At 36.5% G+C, this 24,610-nt stretch overlaps 1 protein-coding gene across 1 annotated transcript in view; it reads right to left on the bottom strand.

The window, feature by feature from the left end:
- toc (toucan) overlaps positions 1-24,610 on the bottom strand; it is an 89,236-nt gene that overhangs the window by 31,526 nt on the left and 33,100 nt on the right. Inside the window, exons 4-5 of the mRNA XM_076118309.1 lie at positions 9,343-9,429; positions 7,149-7,295 (exon numbers count right to left, since the gene is read on the bottom strand). Of these exons, the coding sequence (XP_075974424.1) occupies positions 7,149-7,295; positions 9,343-9,429 (234 nt within the window). The remainder of the gene's footprint in view (positions 1-7,148; positions 7,296-9,342; positions 9,430-24,610) is intronic.

Here is a 24,610-nt window from a genome sequence, read left to right as displayed (position 1 = left end):
TCCATCCTGACTGCTCTAACTGTGCTGACGGAGCCGTAAGATTGACTTCGACTCTAGGAAAAAGAGTGTCTAATACCGTTTCGAGAAACTCTGTATCTAAGGTTGTCGACAAAGGAGGAACCCATGGTCTGAGTTTGCCTAAAACTATTTTATAAGGGCGCCCCCATGGGTCTCTGTTGAGGTCTTCAACCAGCTCATTCCAGCACCGAGCTTTGGAATCTGCGATAGCGACCTGCAGCGTCTTTGCAGCGTCTCTATAGGCAGCATAGGTAACGGCAATCTCGTCAGCAGTGGCCCGCCGTCTTCGGCGCGCTCGTTGGAATCGACGACGGCTGCTTAGACATACAGCGCGCAACTGCGCTATCTCGTCCGACCACCAATACACCGAGCCTCGTCTACCTGACTTGACTCTGGGCATCGATATATCACAAATTGATGTCAGACTGTATTGAAACCATGATGCCTGCACTTCTGGATCGGCCGAGTCAGCGTTTTCTCCAGCTGACCAATCAACGACATGAGTTGCAGCGATGAGCATATTTTGGTCAAGACGCTTGAGGGACCATCGTCGCTCGTGACCGCTGTCACGTCGTTGAGGTTCCTCAGTCAAACGCCGGAAGGTCACCTTCAAAATAATGTGGCGATGGTCCGACAAGTTAACCACATCCTCTGCTACCCTCCATCCCGAAATCATATGTGTCGCAGAGGGAGTCGCCCACGACAGGTCAACTATCGACTCCCCTTGCCAACGCACACAGGTACTCACTGAACCCCGATTCAGCAGCCGGAGGTCCAGTCCTGCTGCCCATTCCAGCAACGTTTCTCCTCTTACGTCATCCCGGCGGTCGCCCCACTCCTTGGAGTGGGCATTAAAGTCGCCCAGGATTAGTAAAGGTCGAGTCACGTACGTCCGGATAGCGTTCGAGAGCCTGTCCAAGTACGCTTCATAAGCGGCGAGGCCACTATTAGGAGAGACGTAGCACCCCACTACGATCATGGGACCCCAATCTACTATCACAAATCCGTCCCCTTGGTTCAAGAGATTGCAATGGGGACCATTCTCCCCTCCAGCCCAATAAATAGCCACAGAACTATCCTCCGCCCCGAACCACCGTGGGTGATCAGGAACCGAATATGGCTCCGCCACTACAGCTAGGGCAACTGACCATTCCGCGAGCGTCTGCATTAACAGATCTTGAGCTGCGCGGCAGTGATTCAAATTGCCCTGCAAAACTTTCTGTAAAGGATTGAATTTTAAACCTCCATTACCTCCCCCACCAGACAAGTATCTAGCTGAGACGACACTCTTGCCGATGTTGTTATTGCGGCCGAAGCGGAAGTAGACCTATCACCAATTTTCTTTTTTCGTTTAGGTGGAGGAGTGCATCTCTTACTACCTAATCTGTGATCGGACGGTTGGCCAAGATCCGCACAGACTGGACATCTCGGGGCACTTGCTATGCACTCACGGGCCTTATGATCTTTATTGCCACAAATATAACAACAACCGCTACGATCTACCCCCTCATTTGGACATTGCGCTACTACATGCCCTAACTCCAGACACCGGTAGCATTGTAAGGGTCTCGCTGCCAGCACATCGATTCTAGCCATTATCCACCCTATCCGCAACCGTTTAACGACCGATAGTTTTCGCACTGCTGTAAGAGGACACTTTACCCACACTGTACCTAGACGAGACGGACTTATGCGAATAGTGCCAACTTTAACGTCATCCTGAGAGCATCCTCCAGCCTCCGCTACAGCAACTACGACATCATTAGCTTTGATTGATTCGTCAAGGTCCAATACCCGCATTTCTGCCATTTTTGTTGGACGAGCAATCATTGCACCCATGTCTGCAAGTGCTACCCTAAGTTTCTCGGCGAGAAGATCGGCTTTGGCAGATCTATCAGGGCCAGGGACCTGCAGCACTAGGCCACCCGTAATCGCACGTTTCTGACGCAGTTCTGCAATGCCGCATTCATTTAAATTAATTCTTGCTTTTGCAGCCTCCATAACCTGGCCTATAGTGGCAGTCGAATCTTTGGCCAAAGTAATGCTCACAGCGGCAGTATTTGGAGGCCGAGGTAGCCGAGATGTCGCCTCTTTATCCACAATAACATTTTGTTTTTTAATTACCGCTTTATCTCTTTTCTCCTTACGTCCTAAAACTTTGGCCCATGTTTCTAGAGCCGGTGAGGATGGTGTTTGCTGCATTTCTTGCGTTAAAGATGAAACAGGATGTGGAGTAAGGGTAGTTGCTGGAGTAGACTGATCAACCACTTTCTTTTTCGTCTTTTTCTTTTTCTTTGCCTTCTTTTTCTTGAATGCAGACACTGTCCCCGAGTTGGTTTCTAATCCTTCTTCTCGCATTTTTTTCTGTCCCAACGGTGGCCTAAGGGTTTTTCCCGGAAAAAGTTCAGCCATTATTTCATTGCGAAATCCTAACAATTTGCGATCCATTTCCAATACTAATCGCTCTATAGGCGAGTTATTTATCGCATAGTCTGCCTTTTGTTGTTCTTGCTGTCTCGTAAAGTTACCAGAATGTGTCATGGCTCGAGTAGGCGCAACTATAACCTCTGACGATATGGTTGTTTGTTTGGTTCTAGCATTCTTTTCACTGCGGAATTTAATCAATTCCGACGACATAACTCCTATTCGCTCTTCTAGGGCCGTAAGCTGAGACCGGAGCACTTGATTCTCATGCTGAAGTCCTTCCAAAGTTACTGCAGTGCTCCTTGCACTTAATTCTTTTGAAGCAGCTTGCAACGACCTCGTAGCCAACCAGAGCTCACGTACATAATCGCCTTTTAAATTTCGTGAGCTATCAGCTATTTTCTCTACAATCGATAACGTCTCCACTATTTTGGCATCAATTTGGGCCGTAGGCTGATTCCTTAGATCCGCAGCGATATCCTCGACACTAGGGAGAGTATCCTTAGACCTCTTAGAGGCCCTAGAATTAAGCCGTCCCTCCACTTCACTATCTGTTGCAGCTGCTCTCGGCAGTTTAGCCTGTTTATCATTTACCTCCTCTCGAGGTCTTCTCTTCCGCGGTCGTAACAAACTAATTGTCGACTGTGAGGTAAGCGACGCACAAGACATAAGTGAGCTATCACTCTCCTCTGACTCATCTTCCTGGCGCTGCACTTTCCTTTGAGGAGTGGCTGGGCGCGTAAACAAAGGTGATCGATTACGATCCTCTTCTCGATTCTCTTGAATCTCTATACCCTTTTGGGCTCGTGTACGAAGATTCATTGATTTCTGAATCTGTCTGTCAGAGTGCACAAAACTGGACGTGCGCACTTCTTCATTATTTTCTATATGTCCTAAAGTTGCTTTAGTGGCACAATGGCGGGAATTGTCCCCCCCAGAATACGAGGGACAGACCGACGAATCGGTGTGGGATTCTCCTCTTACGGCGTAAGAGGTACCCACCTGGGGTATATCATTCTGTTTGTTCGTCGCCATCATGTCGGTTTTGTTTTTCTGTTAGGGTGTACTCCCTTAGGTCGATGTCTTACCAGACTAAAGGCACGACCATGCCTGTTCCATTCGACTATCTACCCACCCCACAAACACCTTCTGTCAGGAAAAATGTTCACGCGGTGGGCAAAACAGCGAAGGTGACTACTTGCAGTGATAAAATCACTGGGCGATGGGGTCGTCACATCCCTACGCCGGGTACTTCATAGCACCTAACACGTGATTCATTAACTTTGGCTAAACATTGCAAACATTCACTTTTATGGGCTTAACCCGAGTTTGAAGGAAATTATACCGATTTAGAATTATCATTATTTACTTTATTTTATCCCTGCATTTTCGTTTAAATATCTAGACAAAAAGTACAAGCGTAAATATTTTAAAGCAATAAAAGATAGACTAAAGATTATCATATCCGTCATACTTTAGAAATACAATTACTGAAAAACGTTAAGGTTACACAAAAGTAGTTCAAATAACAGATATATAAGTTTAAAGAAACTGTTGAGATAGATACCTTTATATTTGCGATATCCATTAAGAGTCGCCCATTTATTTTTCTTGGAGTCCTCACTTCCACTGCAGATATTCAGTTCACTCGAGAATATCTTGTGATGTATCAGACTTTTATGATTATTCTTCGGTTCCGAGTGAAAAAACGACACGAATTTGTGAAGTGGACTCATTTTTAAGTTTAGTTAAAGTCCGAAGAATCGTTAAGTCGATCGGTGGTATCACAAAGCAGCCAGAGAACACCATAACATTTTGGAAAAGCAGAATTAACACTGACCGAAAAAATGTGACTTTCTAAATTAAGTAAAATGATTTATTAAGTAAGCACTAATTGCATATAATGAGCACAGCGCGGAAGAGCTCTGGTGTGAAACTGTGAATACGGCTAAGTTTTTTGTCGTCACTGTTCAGATGCGCGTGCGACAGTGTCGCCGGCCGCTCTTTTACCTATTGCCACTGCTTCGAGCGCACTTTCATCAAACAACCTGGGACTTTCATTGGGCGCCGCTTACCCTCTACCATTTGAGGTGCTTTGTCATGCTCTGTCTTCTTAATGACTGTATTTAATTGTTATGTCTCTATTACTGGAGCATCAGAACTGTCAATTAGATATGTATAATAATAAATTGTAGCTTTCATTCCATCACTAGTGAGCCATTAGAAAAATTACGGTACGTGCGTGATTAGTGAATAAAATATTTTTATTTTTTTATTATTTTTTAAATAAAGACTACGAATTTATTTATTAAAATGTGTAGCTACTGATGTTTCTAGAAAGTTTATCGTCAATTTATATTATAAACAAGATTAATGCAGTCGCTGATATTTAGATAGCCAGTAGAGCATCTATTAGCAAACTCAATCAGTAAGAAAGTTTATTTGCTACAATAACACACCGTCCGATATTCGCCAATGAGTAATCATTTAGTAACAAGACATATTGTATACATTCGTGTGGGTGGCGATTACAATAGGGGGACGATACAATTACAGAGTTGTGTGAACTCTATACAATTTAACTCTGTTTCCAAACTATTACAGTAGTCTTATGTAAGTTTTGGTGCACGTAACGTGGTGGTTTTATTTTTATTGTATTTGCTTTTTCTTTTAATTACAACTAATAAAAATGCACATTAGCTGGCTCGATAAAATGACGTCACGTATTTAAACCCTCACACGGCGCGTTAGGCACGGCCGATGTGTTCGTGAACACAAATTCTCGGTAATTTTATTGCTTGAATCTTCACTTGAAGATGCCGAGATTCATTTATATTCTCTTCATACTATGATAATTAATGTTACGTAATTATAACGTCCATGAGTGTGAATGTGAATTATAAGAAGCGGATGAGGTAACCACAGCGGAATACTCGCACCAGTGTCCTCGTATTGTGCGATACTTCTACATAATTTAACAACATTTATGCATTATGTTCATTATAATTGGGCGTATTATATTATATGTAGTCTTTGCTCTATTAACCTGACTGCAATTATAAATTAAAATTCTGAATAATTTTGATGCATTACATTTTGAAACGTTTAACATGGATTTATATTTACCTCACTCCTACCATACCTACCACACGTTCGCATACCCATCTCTACATTTATATTAGGTCGGGGAAAAAGTCTTTTCGCATTATAGTATGTATGAACTTGTAATAAAATCTTTTCTCTACACAAAAAAACTCTATATTTGGGTACCTCACTCTAGCTCTACACTCGCTCTACACTTGGGTACTCATTTGTGATTCTTGAAGCCAAAGAGATTTTATTACAAGTTCATACATACTTTAATGCGAAAAGACTTTTTCCCCGACCTAATATTTATGTGTAAAATGGCACTACAAAAGTTATAAAAGACCTCTGTATGAGGAAAGTACGTAACCATCAGTCAAACAGCAATGAATCCAGTGGCGTAGCTAGGTGATCTGGGGCCCTGGTACAAAAAAATAACTAGGGCCCTCATATCTAAACTATAAGATAGAATAAAGTAAAATGATTTGTCGATGAGGGTCAGAGGCCTCCCTGAGCTCCACACCGCCTAAGCATGCCGTAGCGTCGCCACTGAATGTATCGTCTGTTAATAGATAAACAGCAGTGAGACAGTAAGTACGCCCACAACTCAACCAAGTAAAAATAAAACTCCTTTTAGAGACGCTACTGTACATTTTATAGTCCCGTTACATCGAATGTAATTAAAATTCGTTCCGTTTTTTACCGCATCTCGACTTTTTTATGAGTTTACTTAGACTATTTTATATATTTTCGTGGGTACTAAGAATGATTAGTGCTGGCTTTTATTTAAAACAGTTTTTATTACAATCGCTAGAGAATAAAAAAATACTAGAAAATTTTAATGCATCATAGCTTAAATAATAAAATTCCAACTCCTGTGATCAAATCTGTTACTAAAATCGAGTGGTTGCTGTTATTTTACCGAGTAACAATATTATTGCTTATCTAGAGTTCGTAACACAAAAATATATGTAATATTATGGGTGTATTACTGATAAATGGGTCTTCAATACTACCTATCTAATTCTATTGGTATTAGATATTGCAATCAATAATAAACGTTCATAAATTAAACGTAGTAAAAAAAATCCCATACTTTAGCAAAACGCCATCTACCAAGAACATTACGAACTAAATCCACTAACATGATCGAATTAACTCTGACTCAAAGCACAATTCAATAGCAATTTTTTCTTGAGCATTTGCCTCTAACCAAAACTAGATGGCAGCACTATAACTGCTCTACCTGAATTCTCTTGCCACATGCTGTGTGCATTTTTTCTATTTATTTAACTTTTTTATCTCTACTCGTAGATTGCTTAATGGGTCCACATGCATCTTTTGTGATTACGTAAGCATACCATCATGAGATTCCCTTTACCAACTTAAAAATAATAGATCCGATTTTTTTTTAATTTAGTCATGGCTAGTTGCCAGTTTATGAATAAGTTTCAAGTAACCTATCCGCTAGATAAAGTGATAGCAAATGTAAAAAAAACAAGGGTCAAAATTTGATATAATAAGCTAACTGACATTTTTCCATTTGGGGTGAAACTGGGTCTTAGTATTTTAAATTCTCATGGTGATATAAACAATTGTAGCGAGGTGAATGATCAACTGACCTTTATTAGTAGGCAGGGTGTTGGGCCTGGTGGCAGGCACGCGGTGGGGCGCAGGCTTCCTCGGCGAGGGGGGCGGGGCGAGCGACGTGCGCGCGCGCACCGCCACCGGCGAAGACGACAACTTCTGCACCACACCATTCTTCTTAGCTGTAAACATAAAACATATTAGGTAATAAATATGACCACTTATCACACAACTAAGAGCCTTTTCTAGTACATTAATAGGTGTTAGTATATAGGACCACTATTTTAAAACACTACGGTAACAGTTATTACCCATGCACCACTACACGAACAAAACCGGACCTAAGACACTCCCTTGAGGTACTCCAGTTATTACAGTACTAGTATCGAAATTTGCTTTTAATTTTAAAGGTATTGGTAAAGTAGACTACTGTTCTACGTAAACGCAAACACCACAAAGCTAGCAGACAACGATGAAATTACCCCGTCTATGCAATAATGCAATGTCAATGCAAATTACGATTAAAATTGCTGTTGCTAAATTCTCGGAAATATTAAAAACTACTGCTATGCTAATTTGATATTTTAAATAATTTGTATGCAGCATATGTTTAAAATTTACCTAACCTAGTAGAAACTATTCAGTTTTGACAAACAATTAGGAAATATTGAAATCTACAGATATACAAAGTGTTACTAGAGCGGTATAATGTTTAATCAATAAAGCATCAGCTGTGGATAGTAGCGCGTGGATTATAATATACTAATGCAATGGCACACTGATCGAACCAGTTACTCTGACACAGTTTTCAAAGGACAACCTTAGCGAAGGCGCTATTGTTTATACTCCGAAGATGACTTGCGAAACATTACGACATCAGTTAAGCAGAATACATTGACTATGTAGTTTGTTTTTGCTAGTGCTATGTCTACTGTAATTGCCGCGACGAAAAACTGGCTACAATGTTTAAACATTTATGTAAAATAGATATAATAGGCATTCAAGGTTTTGCTAAACTAAACATAACCAAATGAGGTGTTAGATTGTGGGTATAGTCGAACTAGATTGCAATTACAACCTTGACTAGCGATGTTTAATTAATGGTTAACAATCAAACATCAATGATATTATATGGAGATAAACATTTCAATTGCAAATAATTGCATTCCACCTTTAATGATTTATATTGACCTCGTTTTAATACAAGTAATAGTTATAGTTTGCGTTCAGCCTGCCACTAAGTATTCTTAAATAATATAGTGAACTTCTCTACATTCAAATGTGTATCGATTTTCCTATCTCTATGGAGTGTAGACAGCTGTTTCCTGAGGCTTTGCCCATTGGCGTATTTAACGACAGGATTTTGTTAAGTCTTTCTATTTATTCGCTCTACTGATTCTCGCGCTCATTATCTGTACGTCACTGTACGTTGTTTCTGTAACTCAAAATATGTCTACCTACTTCCACTTAGCAATATTGTGAGCACATTTAAGGAGGCATAAACGGATGTTCGGCGACAGACACTAAACTAATTAAGAGCTTTCACTATGTTACATATTTTCTTAATACAATTTAGCACATTACCAAATGGGTTCCTATAATTGGTTTAGGCTCGTAATAAGTCACGCGACTGCTTCCTAATTCCTCTTATATAAAAGCGTTTTGTAGATACCAAATTTCTTGGATATCCAAGTATGTTTCAGATGAAATTCTTTACGTTGCCTTTTCTTATAATTTGTTCGTGGAATACTTCTTTTAAGTTTTATATTCCGGACGTAAGTCTACACCAGCATCCATTTGCTTTGATTCATGTTGAGTCAATTTGTGCTCTATATTTTGCCGCCAGGGCGAGATTCTACAAAGCGTTTCAGCTCGACTGATCTCGAGCTTAACGCTTCGCTAAACGTCGTCTTGCTGATTGATTTTACTTCCGATAGTAAGTAAACCTTATAAGTAACAAACATGTCTACCGTAAATCGGATGGTAGCGATTATTTGTGACTTTCACGTCTGCTTTCGGTATCTAGTCATCAATCTATTTCAGTAGTCTAGTATATTCTAGTCTTGTCATTAGGCGGTTATATTAAAATTTTCGGATGAACTGTAGCCGGTAGCTTTAACGACGTGCGTCTGTCAACAGTTACAGCCGTCTATTTAAGTGCGTTCTGACCGTAATGGTCTATATTAAGACCATTAATAGTATGTAAATGCTAAGGGTAGTATGACTCACCTTGAACAGCCTGTGGTGTCGGGGGTGTGGGCGGGGGACGCGCGGGGGTGGTCGGCGTGGGGGCGCTCTCCCTTTTCTTGCCGTTCCCTGGAAAAGACGGGAAGCAAATATTAGATCATAACATATCAATGCATATACTCAGGAGGACAGTTAAATAAATTTCAAAAACAGATGGCATTATTTGGAACCGGATTATTCATATAAATAATAACGCAATTAACAAACAAATGACGTAATAAAGTACATTCATGAAAAACAATATTCTAAAATTGTAATAATGTTGTGCAGTCATTAATAAAATTATTTGTAATGACACATAACAACAATATTTCCTCGAAATTCTAAAACCCAACATTTAATTCTATTAATTTGTTAGGAAATCATAATCATAACTTATTGCAGGTAATAATGACATGATCACAAAAAGTTCAAGTTGGATAAAAACTGACAGATAAAGAGGCAAAATTACATAAACTAGAGGTAAAAAAACTGTTTACATTACCACGTAATGTATTATCTTGAGGCACCTATCTCAAGTATCTCGTAGAAGATACCGTGGGAAGAACAAAGTCGGATGAAAAAATGCATGAGGTGAAATCTTTTTATCATTTTATCGTTATACGTGACTAAGATCTATTAAATCATGTCAACCTCATCGTTACGAACCTATTCAGTCTTTGGAAAACTGGCATAAAACATAGTATTCACAGTTTTTTATTTAGTTAGTCAAGAATTATTCATCGTTTATCGAAATCAGACGTGCGTACAATGAATGTTGAGAGAAAATTATGTGAGTAATATATCATCTAGACTGTCAACACCATAGTCGAGTTTTTAGGCTAACACGATTCATGTGGAAAGTACCTACTTAAAAACTTAAAAACAAGCACATATTTATCGTTCACAATTAGGTACTTTTGTTTAAATCGCACACATTTGATACTAGACGGGCGTGATCAAACATCAAGAATGTAAAATGCAGATAGATTTATTTTCCAGAATCGGATTTCGAATTTCTCTGTACATCTTAGTGTAATCGGCTATGTATGACTATAAATAGCTCGCGTTATTGTTTTTAAATTAAAATGCCATAATGTCGGTTTTTAATTAGAAGTTGAATTAGCCTTTAACGGGACTAGAAGATAATGACACGCGACTTGCTAACACGCTACATAATTTATTAATTTAGTTATGCTATGTACGTATTCTTTTATAATAAAAAGTAAATACAGAAAAACTACAACCAATTGATACCACATTAATACTGAAAAATAGTAAGTAATCATAATGTAAACAGTCCTTCTCAGATTTCTACATGTGACAAATCATAAATGTTAATGTCTGATAACATAATATTAATTTCCCTATATCTGGCTAAAGCTAAACTCAACTAATCGAATAGATTGCGTCTGGTCATTGAATCGTGACATTTATTTGCATGAACTGAAAATAATTTAATTTTGCAATCCCTTCAACCGTACCTTGACAAACCAAAAAAGTGGCAGTGTTAGCTAATTTGTTGGCTTACAGAATTTACGATAAACATCGGGTATGCATATCGAGTTAGGATTCAGTGGGCGCTTGTTAGTATTCGCCCACGTAACACGCGCTAAGGGCAAGGCTAGATAGGGTACTCGAAGTCAAGTTAATCTCTATTCGATTAAAATCAAGTAGGGTCAAAGTCAATACAAACTGAATGTTTGTTGACTTGGGACACGCTTTCAACAGTATTTCTCAGTACCAGCTCTATTTCTACCAATTTTCTGTGCCTCTGAACTTCAGATAAACAATTCTATCGGCGTGAGAGCCAACATTCCTTCACAAGATTGAAGTCTTGCGATAGATTTTCACAAGTACAAAGACAATTTTTCTTCCTCATAATTTCTAGTTTGATTCTTGTTTGATAAAACAAACATCATGTTTTCAACCTGCCATTTTGAATAGTAGGCTAGTTGTAACAATGTGGCTTTTGTTTTAAATATTCAGAGAGTCATTAGTGGTCATTAAGTAGCAACAAGGCAAACTACAGAAGTTTGAAATGGCTGCAGATAAAATCACAATTGCTCACAACTAAATACCGGTGTGTTGTCACTTAGACTGTAATCTTTTTGTTTGTAAAATAGGAAGATGTATAGTTAGATACTTGACACGTGATGGTAAAGCGGATCGTGAAGTAAGGCTTCGCTTGAGCTCACATGTAGATGCAACATGCCTTGATTTACTCACGGATTTTATCCTCAAGTGTTTATAATAAATACGCAATTCATTCAGCGCATTAACTAAAGCGAAAGAGTGTTTAATACTAGCCTTGTATTTAATTTTATTGTACGAAAACATATCGAGGTAAACTGAAGGCAATTAACGCCAGTTGATATTATATTCTTGCTGAACTACCTACGTAGAAACGAGGATAATAAGCGTTATATTTTACAGGTCACATTTGTTTATATGGGCTACACTCTACACAGTCTAGAAAATAGGTAGGTAATTTTAGATATAGCATGTAGAGGATAATTTATTACAGGCCCGATATGGAAAAGACTCTTTTTTAATGTCGCAGAAAGTAAAAAGAATGTCGTTCTTTTAAGATTGTCCTAGGTTTATTTCTCATTATGTAAATAGTCTGAACAACACGATCAGAAATATTGAATAAAATTGTCTGATTGCCTGCTGAATTACATGGTCGATAAATATAGGTTATAGTTCAAGTCGTTGAGTAAGCTCCAACTAAACCCGGTTTTTACTCAATCCAAAATTTTGCGTGATTACGTTACGATCGTTACTTTTTGTTAGTTACATAGGTTACTTTTTATTTGGTTACGAGTTGTTTTAGATCATTGACTTAACAAACGATCTAACATGCATGGCCAGTTACAGATGCGATTAAATCGTGTTTGTGCTCCATACAAACAGAGTTTTATTGAACCGTTACGGATATTACTTGTATATTGTCTTGACTGAGTTTACTGCTGCAGATTGTAAGATTGCAGGTTACAATTTACCAGATGGGTATTAACACTGGCTGCGATATTCACGTCAGACTTTAATAAAACAAAACGAAGACAGTAATAGAGACTTTATGATTCAGGCGCAAGTATTGTCTATATTCAATATTCTAAAGTTCATTGATACAAACAAATTGTTGGGGTAATTCTTTAATTTGTAAGAAAACCATCAAGTAGTTATTACATGTACTGAAGGTCATTGGCTAGGTACGTGATACCATGAGAATCCTCGCAACAAACGTCTGACGACCTTATATTGCCGTAGACAATAGATCTACACGAAATCATTCCAGTTTTATTGCCAGAATTATATTCTGTTCTTTCACAGTTTATAGCTTCTCGATCGTTAATTGTACCATTTATTATTTCATCACGTCTAAAAACAAATGCTTCGTCATCGTGTTATTAATTAAAATATTCAACTTCAAAAATTAATAGTAATTGCTTTCAGCACTCAAACTACGTGTACACGTTCGAGGAAGCGGGTGAAAGAACTTAACTTCGATACGCGTCACTGAAGCATTTTTACTTTATTTTCAAAGTCCACAACACTATTAACTCAAGGTTAAAGGTGTTTCACCCTAATTTATCCGCAGTTGATGAAACATACTGCTTAGAAACTATAAATCATTACAACAACACGGGACTGGACATTGTAACTAACAATTCCACCGAATATTATGAGTCACTTGTCGTGCTTATAATTTTCGTATATTAAATTCTGCTCACCAGTTAATTTGCACTTAGTCGCTTATTTAGCACCAAATTTATCGATGTGACGAAGAGAAAGTCAGAGACCTCAAATGGTACTGATGAGATATCTTTTAACACTTACAATGAAATAGATAGGCAATTTTCCAACAAATCTACTCACCTCTTGTTCCGAAAGATCCGAATCTCTCACGATTTACCGCTATCTTATACTTTTTGTCGTTCGGTACTGGCAGTTTCGACGGATATTTCTCAGAGTTACTTCTGTATAACTTTTCTTTGGATCCGTGTGCCCCCATCTTCAAATTCTTCATTAATAGTCAAAACATTTTAAGATTTATCCATTTTATTTCAGCTAAGCCACTTTTAGGAACTTCGTCAGACTTTCATATCACTTATAAGTCACATTATTATTATTTTAGTAACATGTTTTCTATAGTTTTTGTCGTCATCTATGTTTGATCGCATCTCTACAATTTAAAATCACATTATAATCACCAATAGTTTGTTATGGGTGTACGGAGTGTCACATTTTAAGTACTTAGTTGCATTCAATCATAAAGTACTGCACTAAATTTACTTGACAGTCGCCTGTTATTTATTACGTACATACAAAATAAAGTAAAGTAATTCGGGCCTCAATAAGAAAGGTATAAAAGCACACACATGTTCAGTGTAGGGTGGTCAACAAAGCCCATTCGCTGATATAATTATTGCAACGCTTTAATCTATTTCTGTAGACGACTCACTACAAACGCACCAATATAAGTCGAGCCCCGTCTCTTTCCACGATACTTTTATGTACAGCTAATGAGATTTTAATAAGCGAAATCTGGGAGTTCTTCATAAAATGGTAATATTTCGCGATTTGTGTAAAAAGGATTTTCTCTAAAGAGCTCCATTTGTCATTCGGCGTAACATTACAGCGAGCACATGAGAATTTTCTGCATGCGATCAAAGTTATAAGTGTGGACTGTAGCAGCACGGAGATGTAGGAGAACAAAGTTACAGTAAAATTTATTGTAAGTATTTTTGCATACAACAAAAATAATAAGTGATCTGGTCAACCCACTTGAATTGTGGGGTTTTTTGTAAGTTATACATGTGACAGAACACATTAGACCGTCTGATTCCACATAAACAAAAATAACTAAAAATGTAACGTCATAGCATAAACCAAAATGATCTAAAAGTAGCTTCCTCTATTAATACTCTAAAACTTAAACTACTCCTAATAAATATGAATCACTCAGCAGTTGCCTGTCTGATGTAAGTTTTCTTTTCTTAACTTCGAATATGTTTATAATTAGCTCGCAGCTAATTGATCCCAGTTTAGTCTCTCGTGTTCAAACACAATCCATCAAATTAACGAAAATGTCACACTAATTCCTTAAAAACAAAGTCGCATTTTCTCTTTGGTAAAAAAAGACTTCACTCAACAAAATGTTCCAGAAGCTTGTCTCGATTGAATCAAAAAGTTCCGTTAAGAAGTAATAGATGGTATTAGTCACACTAAACCATCAGCAAGTGTTACCAGTTGTCTCAGATTTGCTGCTATTTCAGTAAGCAATGCTTTCAGGGTTAAATAACTTAAAGTACACACTTGTGTCCTCTAGCGTGGATGAAGGAGATATTTTAAACGTCCAGTGTTGTGAGTATATTTAGTATAAACGTTAAATGGGTTTTGTTAGTCAGATTGTGTTACATAGTTTCGAGATTGATATAGAAAACAGGAGGTAACAGTACATTTCTAGATTTCTACAACGAAAGCAAATTATACCCCTGTACCTGTACCATTTTTTATAGATTGTAGGTAATTATCTGAACGTGGCAGCTTGCCGTGAGGAGATGATTATCTTAGATTACTGATTTTATTAAGATCAACTGCGCGTGAATGATTGAAGTGTTTGCAACCACTTTTCAACGGACGAACGTCTTGTAAAAGATGCACGCGGGCGTAACGTATAGGTCGCCCACATACATTTTGAAACTTTTTGTAATAATTTATGCATAATCCTTAATATTAACTAACCAGTAACCGCATTGGGAAACCGCTAAATAGTGGGCTATACGATTTCATAAGGTCATTTAGCGCATTAGATAATTTTAATCATCACGCAATAGATGCAACCGGGCAGATTGAACATAACCATGAAGTTTATAGAATACGTCAAGAGTTAAGCCTTTTTGGTGGTGAATTTAAAGCAATAAGTGAGTATATTTTAAACAACAACGACGACAATGACATTATAACTGAGACAAAGACAATAATAAATTGCAATAAAAGGAAACGCACAAGGACATTGCGACTCACTGTCACTGACACTATTAAATGCACACAAACTTTTGATATAACTGACTTGAAACAGAAGCCGTGGAACACGGATCACACACCGCAAACAATTCTCACTAGCGGCAAATGAGTGCTAACTACGTAGGTACGACAGTGAAGAGTGCGGCAGCGTGTTAGCACCCCACCCAGACGCTTAAGTAATATTGTTGCTAAAAAATTGCAACAATATATTTTGAATGGTTGAGGATAATAATTTCTATTGCAAATATATCCTTATGACGTGGGTTGTCACCAGGAAAACCAAAATACAGGGAATAAAAGCAGTTGCATAATGTATTAATTAACCCTTTTAACAGTTATTCACCAACTCGATGCACATTCTAAAAAGTACATATTTAGTTGTACTTGAAAATTGGCCAATAGTTTTGCTACAAAAGCATATCCAATGTAACAAATGTAACAATTACGTGTTTAAAATAATTAAATAACCTCGCTAGTCAGTTATAAATGGTAATTATGCACACATTTTTTCAACATTTTTCGAATACTTTGGTTAAAGCAAGTGTGCAATGTTGCGTCATTTAGATGCATCTAAAGTAGGTGATATCGTAAAATTTTAATAAGTTCCGCTTCAATACCCTACCCCAATACTACGCGAGGAGGGAACACGAAACGTCTGTTTCCGACAAATCAATACTGTCGCGTCGAAAATGCTATCCAAACTTTTATATAAGTGTTGCAACGAAATGCATAATATATTAAAACGAGTTTTCGAATGCTCTATTCTATGGATTTATTTTAATTCTGCTAGATTACTACCGTTTTGTGATCCATCGTAGACAGACAAAACAAAGGCGCTTATTTTAGTTTTAGCTCTCGTTTCGTAGTTATATTTATTGTCTCCGTTTCATGTCAGGTATTAATCTTAAAGATCAGATAAATAAATATCGATTAATTATTGTTTTCAATCCACGCCGAATATAGGGCAGACATCCCAACTAGCACACAAGCGCTATAACAAGCTGTACAATGGCCGGTTAAAGGATTTTTATAACGCCTTAGGCTCCTTAGTAAGAAGTATAGTGGTTCTATAAGCGGCTACAGAGCTCTTGTAGCGTCAAATAGGCCCATACTGTCCAGCTTATAGCTCGACATTGGATCTACAGTGGTCGTAAATAGTAATTATAATAGTACGTAGTATAGTAGTAATACAGGAGCGCTAAAATAAGATGAAGGTGGTATAATCGCGCTACAAGAGCTTTTTCGCAGCTTCGTGGCGCTTACCAGCTGTTGTACAGAGGTGGTTAGCGCCACGAGCGTTCGAAAAAGCTCTTGCAGCGCGATTATACCACCTTTACCTTATTTTAGCGCTACTGTGTAACGGTTATAAATGCTAACGCTCTAAATTAGTAATATAGTCGGTTTATTATGGTGTAAACTAAATATATTTTTTTAAAATGAATCATCAGTGACAAATGAGGAGACATTTTATTTTTACGGATTGGATTATTAAAATAACAAGTAGTCTATCGCTTTTATTTCTTTGTGTACGTGATATGAAAGTGCGAGTTCAAGTTTGCTGTCAATATATATGTATATTATCGTCAATATTTTCATGCGCCCTCAAAATATTCAGTTTTAAGTGCAAAAATTATATAGATATGTGGATTTGGAAATTGTATTTTGAACATAAATAAGACTTTGAGGGTTACAGATAATTTAATTAGGGTTATAGGTAATAAAAAATGATTTTAATTATGTTAATGTTACCAGGCTATAGATTTATATGATCTTCAAAAGATCGTAATAACCTCAAAAAATATGTTTACCAAATGCTATAATGGCGTCTCGATCAAGCAGCTCTCAGAGTTGGTTACATCTGCTCTAGCGCCTTAAGCTGTACAAAGGCTCTAGTGTTTGCTGTTGTAGACCTCAAGGTTTTGCAGTTGTGGCATAGGAGTGCTTCAATATAATTGTTTTGGTCGCACACCAGCATTTTACTCGTACTTTTAGGGGTCAGTCGTTGAATATTAAAATAGTTTGAAAATGTTTTTTATTTTATTTTATTTTTTTTTATTTTATTTTATTTTATTTTATTTTATTTTATTTTATTTTATTTTACTTTACTTTACTTTACTTTACTTTACTTTACTTTACTTTACTTTACTTTACTTTACTTTACTTTACTTTATTTTATTTTATTTTATTTTATTTTATTTTATTTTATTTTATTTTATTTTATTTTATTTTATTTTATTTTATTTTATTTTATTTTATTTTATTTTATTTTATTTTATTTTATTTTATTTTATTTTATTTTATTTTATTTTATTTTATTTTATTTTATTTTATTTTATTTTATTTTATTTTATTTTATTTTATTTTATTTTATTTTATTTTATTTTATTTTATTTTATTTTATTTTATTTTATTTTATTTTATTTTATTTTATTTTATTTTATTTTACTTTACTTTACTTTACTTTACTTTACTTTACTTTATTTTATTTTATTTTATTTTATTTTATTTTATTTTATTTTTTCTTTAAAAACAGTTGACAGACTGAACCACCACTGCACCTATGTAAATATATTATGATAATAATTTTAAGCTTTAGTATAAAGGTATATTACTCGGTTATAGCGCTTTAGATGCTTAACATAATTCTGTAATCCCCATGGCTGTAAAAATGTTTCGAATGATACCTTATACATCTATTTGCCGTACAGAAGCCATATAAATATCTGATATAACGCTCAAGGCGCTATTAAAGACCTACGCAACTCTTTTATAGATGAGTAATACACTAGCCCTAAAAAAATCTGTTATAGAACCTAAGGCATTACAAAAAGCTTATTTACGCTCTTGAGCGCTATAAGCGCAACGCATAACTCCGTTTAAACTCCTTTATCTCCTAAAGTCCCCTTATACAGTTTACGGTGTTATAGAAGATTCCATTAACTCAGTTATACTTCCCTAGGCTGTCTAGCGCTGCAATTACATGCTCATATATCACTATAAGTCATTAGTTTCCTACTAAACGGCTACTGTCCCGCCTAGCTGTTAAAGGGTTTTTTAAATAGCTAGTATACAACTTATAGAGAATTGTACAGCATTTGAACGACTCTTATGCAACTATCAGGCTGTATAACGACTGTATAAGCAGCTTGTGTGCTAGTTGGGATGAACAGCTTATTCGTTTGTATGCTTGTATTTGTAGATTCAGGTCAAAGATATTGCTTTATGCCAGTACATTTTAGCTGTAAATATTATATTTAACTGTCCAACTAACGATAACTCGGTTTTTCATTGAAAAAAAAACTTTTGGCTAGGTTCTATGCACGCGACACAAACTGGTACTTTAAAGCAATATTTCTGATATTTCGCCATAGTCAAACATTTCGATTGGTTTAGAACAAGATGCGAAATCCCAAAGGTCATTATGTATGATAAAACTTACGACACCGATAAAAATAGCCTTAACATGATGCCATTAAAACAACACTCAGGTATGATTATTACCTAGGTGCAGTACGATACAATGGGCACTTCAGTCATTTAAGCGCAAGGACGGCTCGTCTCGCAGAAAATACAAGGAAAACTAAGAATCAGACGAAAGGAGATAAACTAAGATAGCTAATAATAAAGCTAACTTTATTTACTTGCGAATTTTTCGCTATAAATAACAGTTCTAAGCTCAAACGTGTTTGGCAACATTTGAGTTGTTTTTATGTTCATTACGGATCGATAAACTTATTAAACAAACGTGTGTCTTAATGCCTATAATAATATAGAATTAATTTGAATATTTAAAGTGTTTTAAATACACATAACTGGATTTCAACCACATCTATTGGCATTTTTCCTAACTTTTGACATTTGGAAGTTGACCTTGACTACTTGAACTATCAACAACTAGCAACCTCAAAATAAATACGCATTTGTTCCATCGAATAGACAAATATTGAAACGATTAGATTTCATAAGTTTTATGTTTCTCCCGTTCTAGACACGTTATACTTGGAGGTAAACGAACTCTTACTAAATATTACAAAAGTTGTATACTTTTATAATATCTAGTTTTTACAACACACTGTGTAATTTATAAACGACTCTGATACGACAAAGAATTGTACCATGAAAACGAAAACACACGTAATCTGTCACACAACACACCATTCAAAACAACTATCACACAATGCATGCTCTAAATATTTCTAAAAATAGGGCTGCTCTATATAAAATCGGTCACTGATACGACTCACCCATAAAAGAAATACGAACAACTGGTTACAAAACGGATGCTAAATGTACCCGACAACATTAGAAGACATACTAGCAGCTACTAGCTACTGCTAGCTGAACGAATTCAAATGTTCAGGTATTCGCTTCAAGCAAGCAGTTGACAACTTCGTCTCCAGAGCAGTTGGTTAATAGGACAGAAAACTCAGTGATGCGAATCATCAATAGGCCTATATCATAGAGATACGTCACAATATCAGGATACTATCGGAGATTTATGTTTAAGATAATTGACAATATTATAACGTATGTAGCTATCGTAAGATTCGTAAATGTGACAATCGGATATAAAACTAATGGCTCAAAACGCGCGTAAGTATAAAATATCAGTAACAACCATTTATCTGGGGGCACGGAAGTGCCCCCGCAAGTCGAGCAAAAAAAAAGCGGCACGGCCGTAACATCCTTTTCTCGAAGCAATTCGGGCTATTTTTGACACCCCTATAATTTCGTTGTGGATAAAACAAAAAGCCTGGATTTTCAGCAACTAATTAGTCATTGTATAAACACGGTATATTTAAAATTTCAGTCAATTTGAACCAGTAGTTTAAGAATGACAACTTGTTAAAATTTTGAATTTTGTCACTCACTGATTCACTGACTCACTGACTCACTGACTCACCGATCATCAAAAGTCTGAGGTACTTCTAGCGGACTTAAATGCTTAAAATTTAGAATACAAATAGGATTTAGTGTCTTAATCATGGGAAAAATTTAATATTTTCTAATTTCGGTCCAGTTTTCTAAATACACTAACTGCAACAATAACTTTGTAATCCCATATAACTGTATAAGATTACAAGGTTACATTTGCAGTTAATGAATTATTATTACTGTAGAAAATAAAATAAATAGGTGTAATTAGGTACCTACTATATGAGGCATAACGGGAGGGTGTATAGGGTGGGTAAGGGTGTTTAGCCCATGATACTGAACAACATTCCCATAGGAAAATATGTTGAATTATGAAAAAAAAACGTCTTTCCATACAAATTGGACTTACATATGTTCGCTCTACAAAAAGAAGTGAGATGCCATCAAAAACATTCTGTAAAAACCTCAAGTCTCGCCGTAAAAAGTTGTGAGATCTATATGATACCAAGTCGATTAATCTATTTAGTCTCTACTTAAAGGACCTTATGTCTTAAGTTATTACGTATGTTATTATCATGCCAATTAAAAAAAATACCTTTAAAACAAATAGATCGACTTGGTCATCGCAAGAAAACACAAATTCGCCATTAACATTTCAGGAGCATTAACTTCTCATCGTGCTGTGTAGTGTGATCATGCGATGGCCAGGTCGGTCTATTTGTTTTAAAGGTATTTTTTTTTAATTGGCATGATAATAACATACGTAATAACTTAAGACAGAAGGCCCTTTAAGTAGAAACTAAATAGATTAATCGACTTGGTATCATATAGATCTCACAACTTTTTACGGCGAGACTTGAGGTTTTTACAGAATGTTTTTGATGGCATTAAATAGTCTGCTATGAAATATAAAGGTAAGCAAGCAATTTGGGTCAACGGCCGAGTCATGGAGAAACATGGTGGCGCTAGCCGCTCGCGTGGTGTCGATCAGATAATGTAGTTAGATTTCATATCTCAGAGAAATATTTAAAATGTCTGTCACACATACTTATATTTGAATAGTTTCATATAATATTTATTGTTTTAAACTGAATTCTGATCGAAGTCCTTGTGACCTCAAAGAAAAACTAGGTACCTTAATAGTTTTGCTAGCGGAAAATGTGCCTTGTTTAACAACACAATGTTTGTATTTTTGACTTAAGTTCATTGTTTCTTCAGTATACAAATAGCGGAGAAGCTTCTGTAGCTTGCAAATTGTGTTTTAAAACAACATATCCAATCCGTATTAGTATCACTGTCTCATTCGTATTAGATGGGATACATTAGCAAATTCTAAACAAATTAATGTGATGTGCGTTTCATAATAAATAATCATGTCATATCATAATAGCTTCTGAAAACGGGGTCATTCCTGCCTACTGCAACAGTTTTGGCGGAATTTCGTAATATACAAAACATCGCCACGACCACGGCTGGCGTGATGCCAACTGCAGTCGACTTGAAAGGAGCTCCGCTGTAGATGGTTAAACGGCTTCTTACCAACCCACGGTATATTTCTATTAAAAACCTTGCTTTAAAACCACTTTATGGGTTATAACCCATAAAGTGGTTTTAAATCAATGGTCTCAAACGTATTAATCTTGTTACGATTAATTTGAAGAATTTAAATAATCACAATGTTGTACGACAAAATGTCTACAAAGGACTTTTGTATTAACAAATAAGTTCAAAGGAAACAATAACTTCGATAATCCCACACATTATAAAGAGACTGTTCAGGGAGTATAAGAATCTGCGTTAACAGTTATTATGAGTAGCGAGATCAGAAAGTCACAGAGGTCAGCTTAGTACTTGCATTCATATATTATACATACGTAAGTGGAATAGGCAGTATGCATACATGTATGAACATTTTAAATAGCAAATTGCTCGCTAGCACCCAGCATGGGTATCGTGTCGGCGAGATTAAATCACTGCGTGAGGACACATGCACAGACAGCACAGATTAACATCCGGTACGTGATTGACTTCGGCGACTAAAATGTTGCTTTACATTGATAGACTGGACTCTTCATTTGCATACACACTATTCCCATGAGCGCAGACTGCTGACCGCACGGAGCGTCACAGCCCACGTACTACAATGACACGCCTCTTATATTTCTTCCACGTCCGTACTCACTGTCATACATGTTTGCTGGACATTTAACAAGGTTCAACCTTTAAAGCGATTACTGTGATCAGTTAAAACAAGGACATTCAGTTTTGTAAACGTATTATAAACAGAGCATATGTGACAATGAGTGTTGGTTGGAACGCGTGTAAATCTCGCTTGATAGAGCAATTACATGTCACCAAAGGCCAAGTGGCGTGTGACATGTGACATGTTAATAGTTCAGCCGAGATCTTTCCACTCAGATAACTTGATCATTACAAATGATCCACTTGTAAACATTCACTTGTGCTGATAGCTTGTAATTATAGATTAACAGAGATATTTTTGTATTGACCTTTAGAGGACATTAAATTACTCTTTTCCCATATCTATACTAATATTATAAAGCTGAAGAGTTTGTTTGTTTGTTTGTTTGTTTGTTTGAACGCGCTAATCTCAGGAACTACTGGTCCGATTTGAAAAATTCTTTCAGTGTTAGTTAGCCCATTTATCGAGGAAGGCTATAGGCTATAAATCATCACACTACGACTTATAGGAGCAGAGTACCAGTTAAAAATGTTACAAAAACGGGGAAAATTTTGAGCCATTCTCTCTTATGTGACGCAAGCGAAGTTGCGCGGTTCAGCTAGTGTTTCTATATATTTGTTAATCTTTCTAACGTACCAGGAATTTAAAACTGGTGATAGTAGGTACTCAATAATTACTAAGTCGAAGATGTCATTTTCTAAGTTTCTACGATGGTACTTTATATTTTCGGCAGGTATCAACTCCGTGCTGAACCCATAAAATATAAATTTTAGCTGACATGTCCGACGTACACGTCCAACTATAGTCTGGGATCCATAGAACGAAAGCTAAATAATTATTAATGTCACGTAACGTCGAATTATGAAGTCACAGCGCGTTCCCATTAGTTACGCGAGTTGCCGAGCTCAGTGCGACCATACCAACATACTGACACACACGCAGACATCACGCACGATGTCCAACAATGTCCGAAACTTTGCTACTGATGATTTTATTCCATCATCTTAAACCAAAAGCGATACAGATCACGTAACGCTTATCTTCTTCTTCTTCTATCGTATAGTTAGTGGTCAACCTAGTGTCAAAGTTGTTCAAGCCGCCCGAAGGCCTTTGACATCTCACTATTTCATGAATTATTGATTCAGCAATTAATTGCGATTAACGAAGAATTCTTAACAATGAAGCAATTGTACACACAAATGAATTTTCTCAGGTAATTCTTGAACATGTGTAAAGATCATAAACCAGACGATTTCTTCGATTTTTCACTCATTACAATTCAGTCACTGTCTATTTTATTGCCTATCTAATCCATACTGGAATACATGACTAAATTAAGCTAGCCATTAATGCAAAGCAACTTTCTTCGTCGATAATTTGTTACGTTTATCTCTAGTTTTAATCAGTAGCCAGCACAAAAATTGCTAATGAACGTTAAATATGTTAGGTTAGACGTTAGTAATTAAGCACTATGAGAAAAAAAGTCGCAAGTCCGTTTCGCCTTCAAACATCGGACAAAAACGTGACAGTTATACCAACACGCTTACGAAACGCGATACTATGAATGCGTTTCTTTGGAACTAATCTATTGAACAGTAGAGCACATTATTGAACGCATCCGCACGTAGCGGCTGTAAACGTTGCTTTGTGACAGGTATATCAATAGGCGAGAATGTACCAAAGCCGACACCGCTAAGCATGTTGCGGTAAGCAAAAACAACACATAGGTAGCAATTACTTTGCTTTCGAAGCAATGTCTATGCTTTCATCCGCTCTACCTCACGATAGCGAGACTTAAACGGAGATAGTGTGATACAATACATCACTCAACATAACTACAAGCAAAACTAAACTCCGGATAATCCTATTTTAGCATAGGTCAATACATACATTCTGATGGAAAATTGTTAATTCGAAAGTTACTCTACCTCACTCTACCACACTCGGAAAGAAACTTGACTCGCTTATATGCGGTAATTGCTATAATGGTTCATTGATAACACCTTTCAAAATAATTACTGCAGAATAAGTACGTTAAATTGTTTGTTACGTAAAGTAAATTGTTAATTGAAGCCATAATGTGATATGATACCGAACATTTGCACTGAACAATCACCATTAAGTTTTTAAATCTTTGCAAATGTAAAGATAAATTTGATT

Source organism: Anticarsia gemmatalis, chromosome 9, assembly GCF_050436995.1.
Source record: "Anticarsia gemmatalis isolate Benzon Research Colony breed Stoneville strain chromosome 9, ilAntGemm2 primary, whole genome shotgun sequence".
Taxonomy (NCBI): Eukaryota; Metazoa; Arthropoda; class Insecta; order Lepidoptera; family Erebidae; genus Anticarsia; species Anticarsia gemmatalis.
The sequence above is the reverse complement of the archived record's forward strand: the minus strand, read 5'-3'. Positions and strand labels throughout refer to the sequence as shown.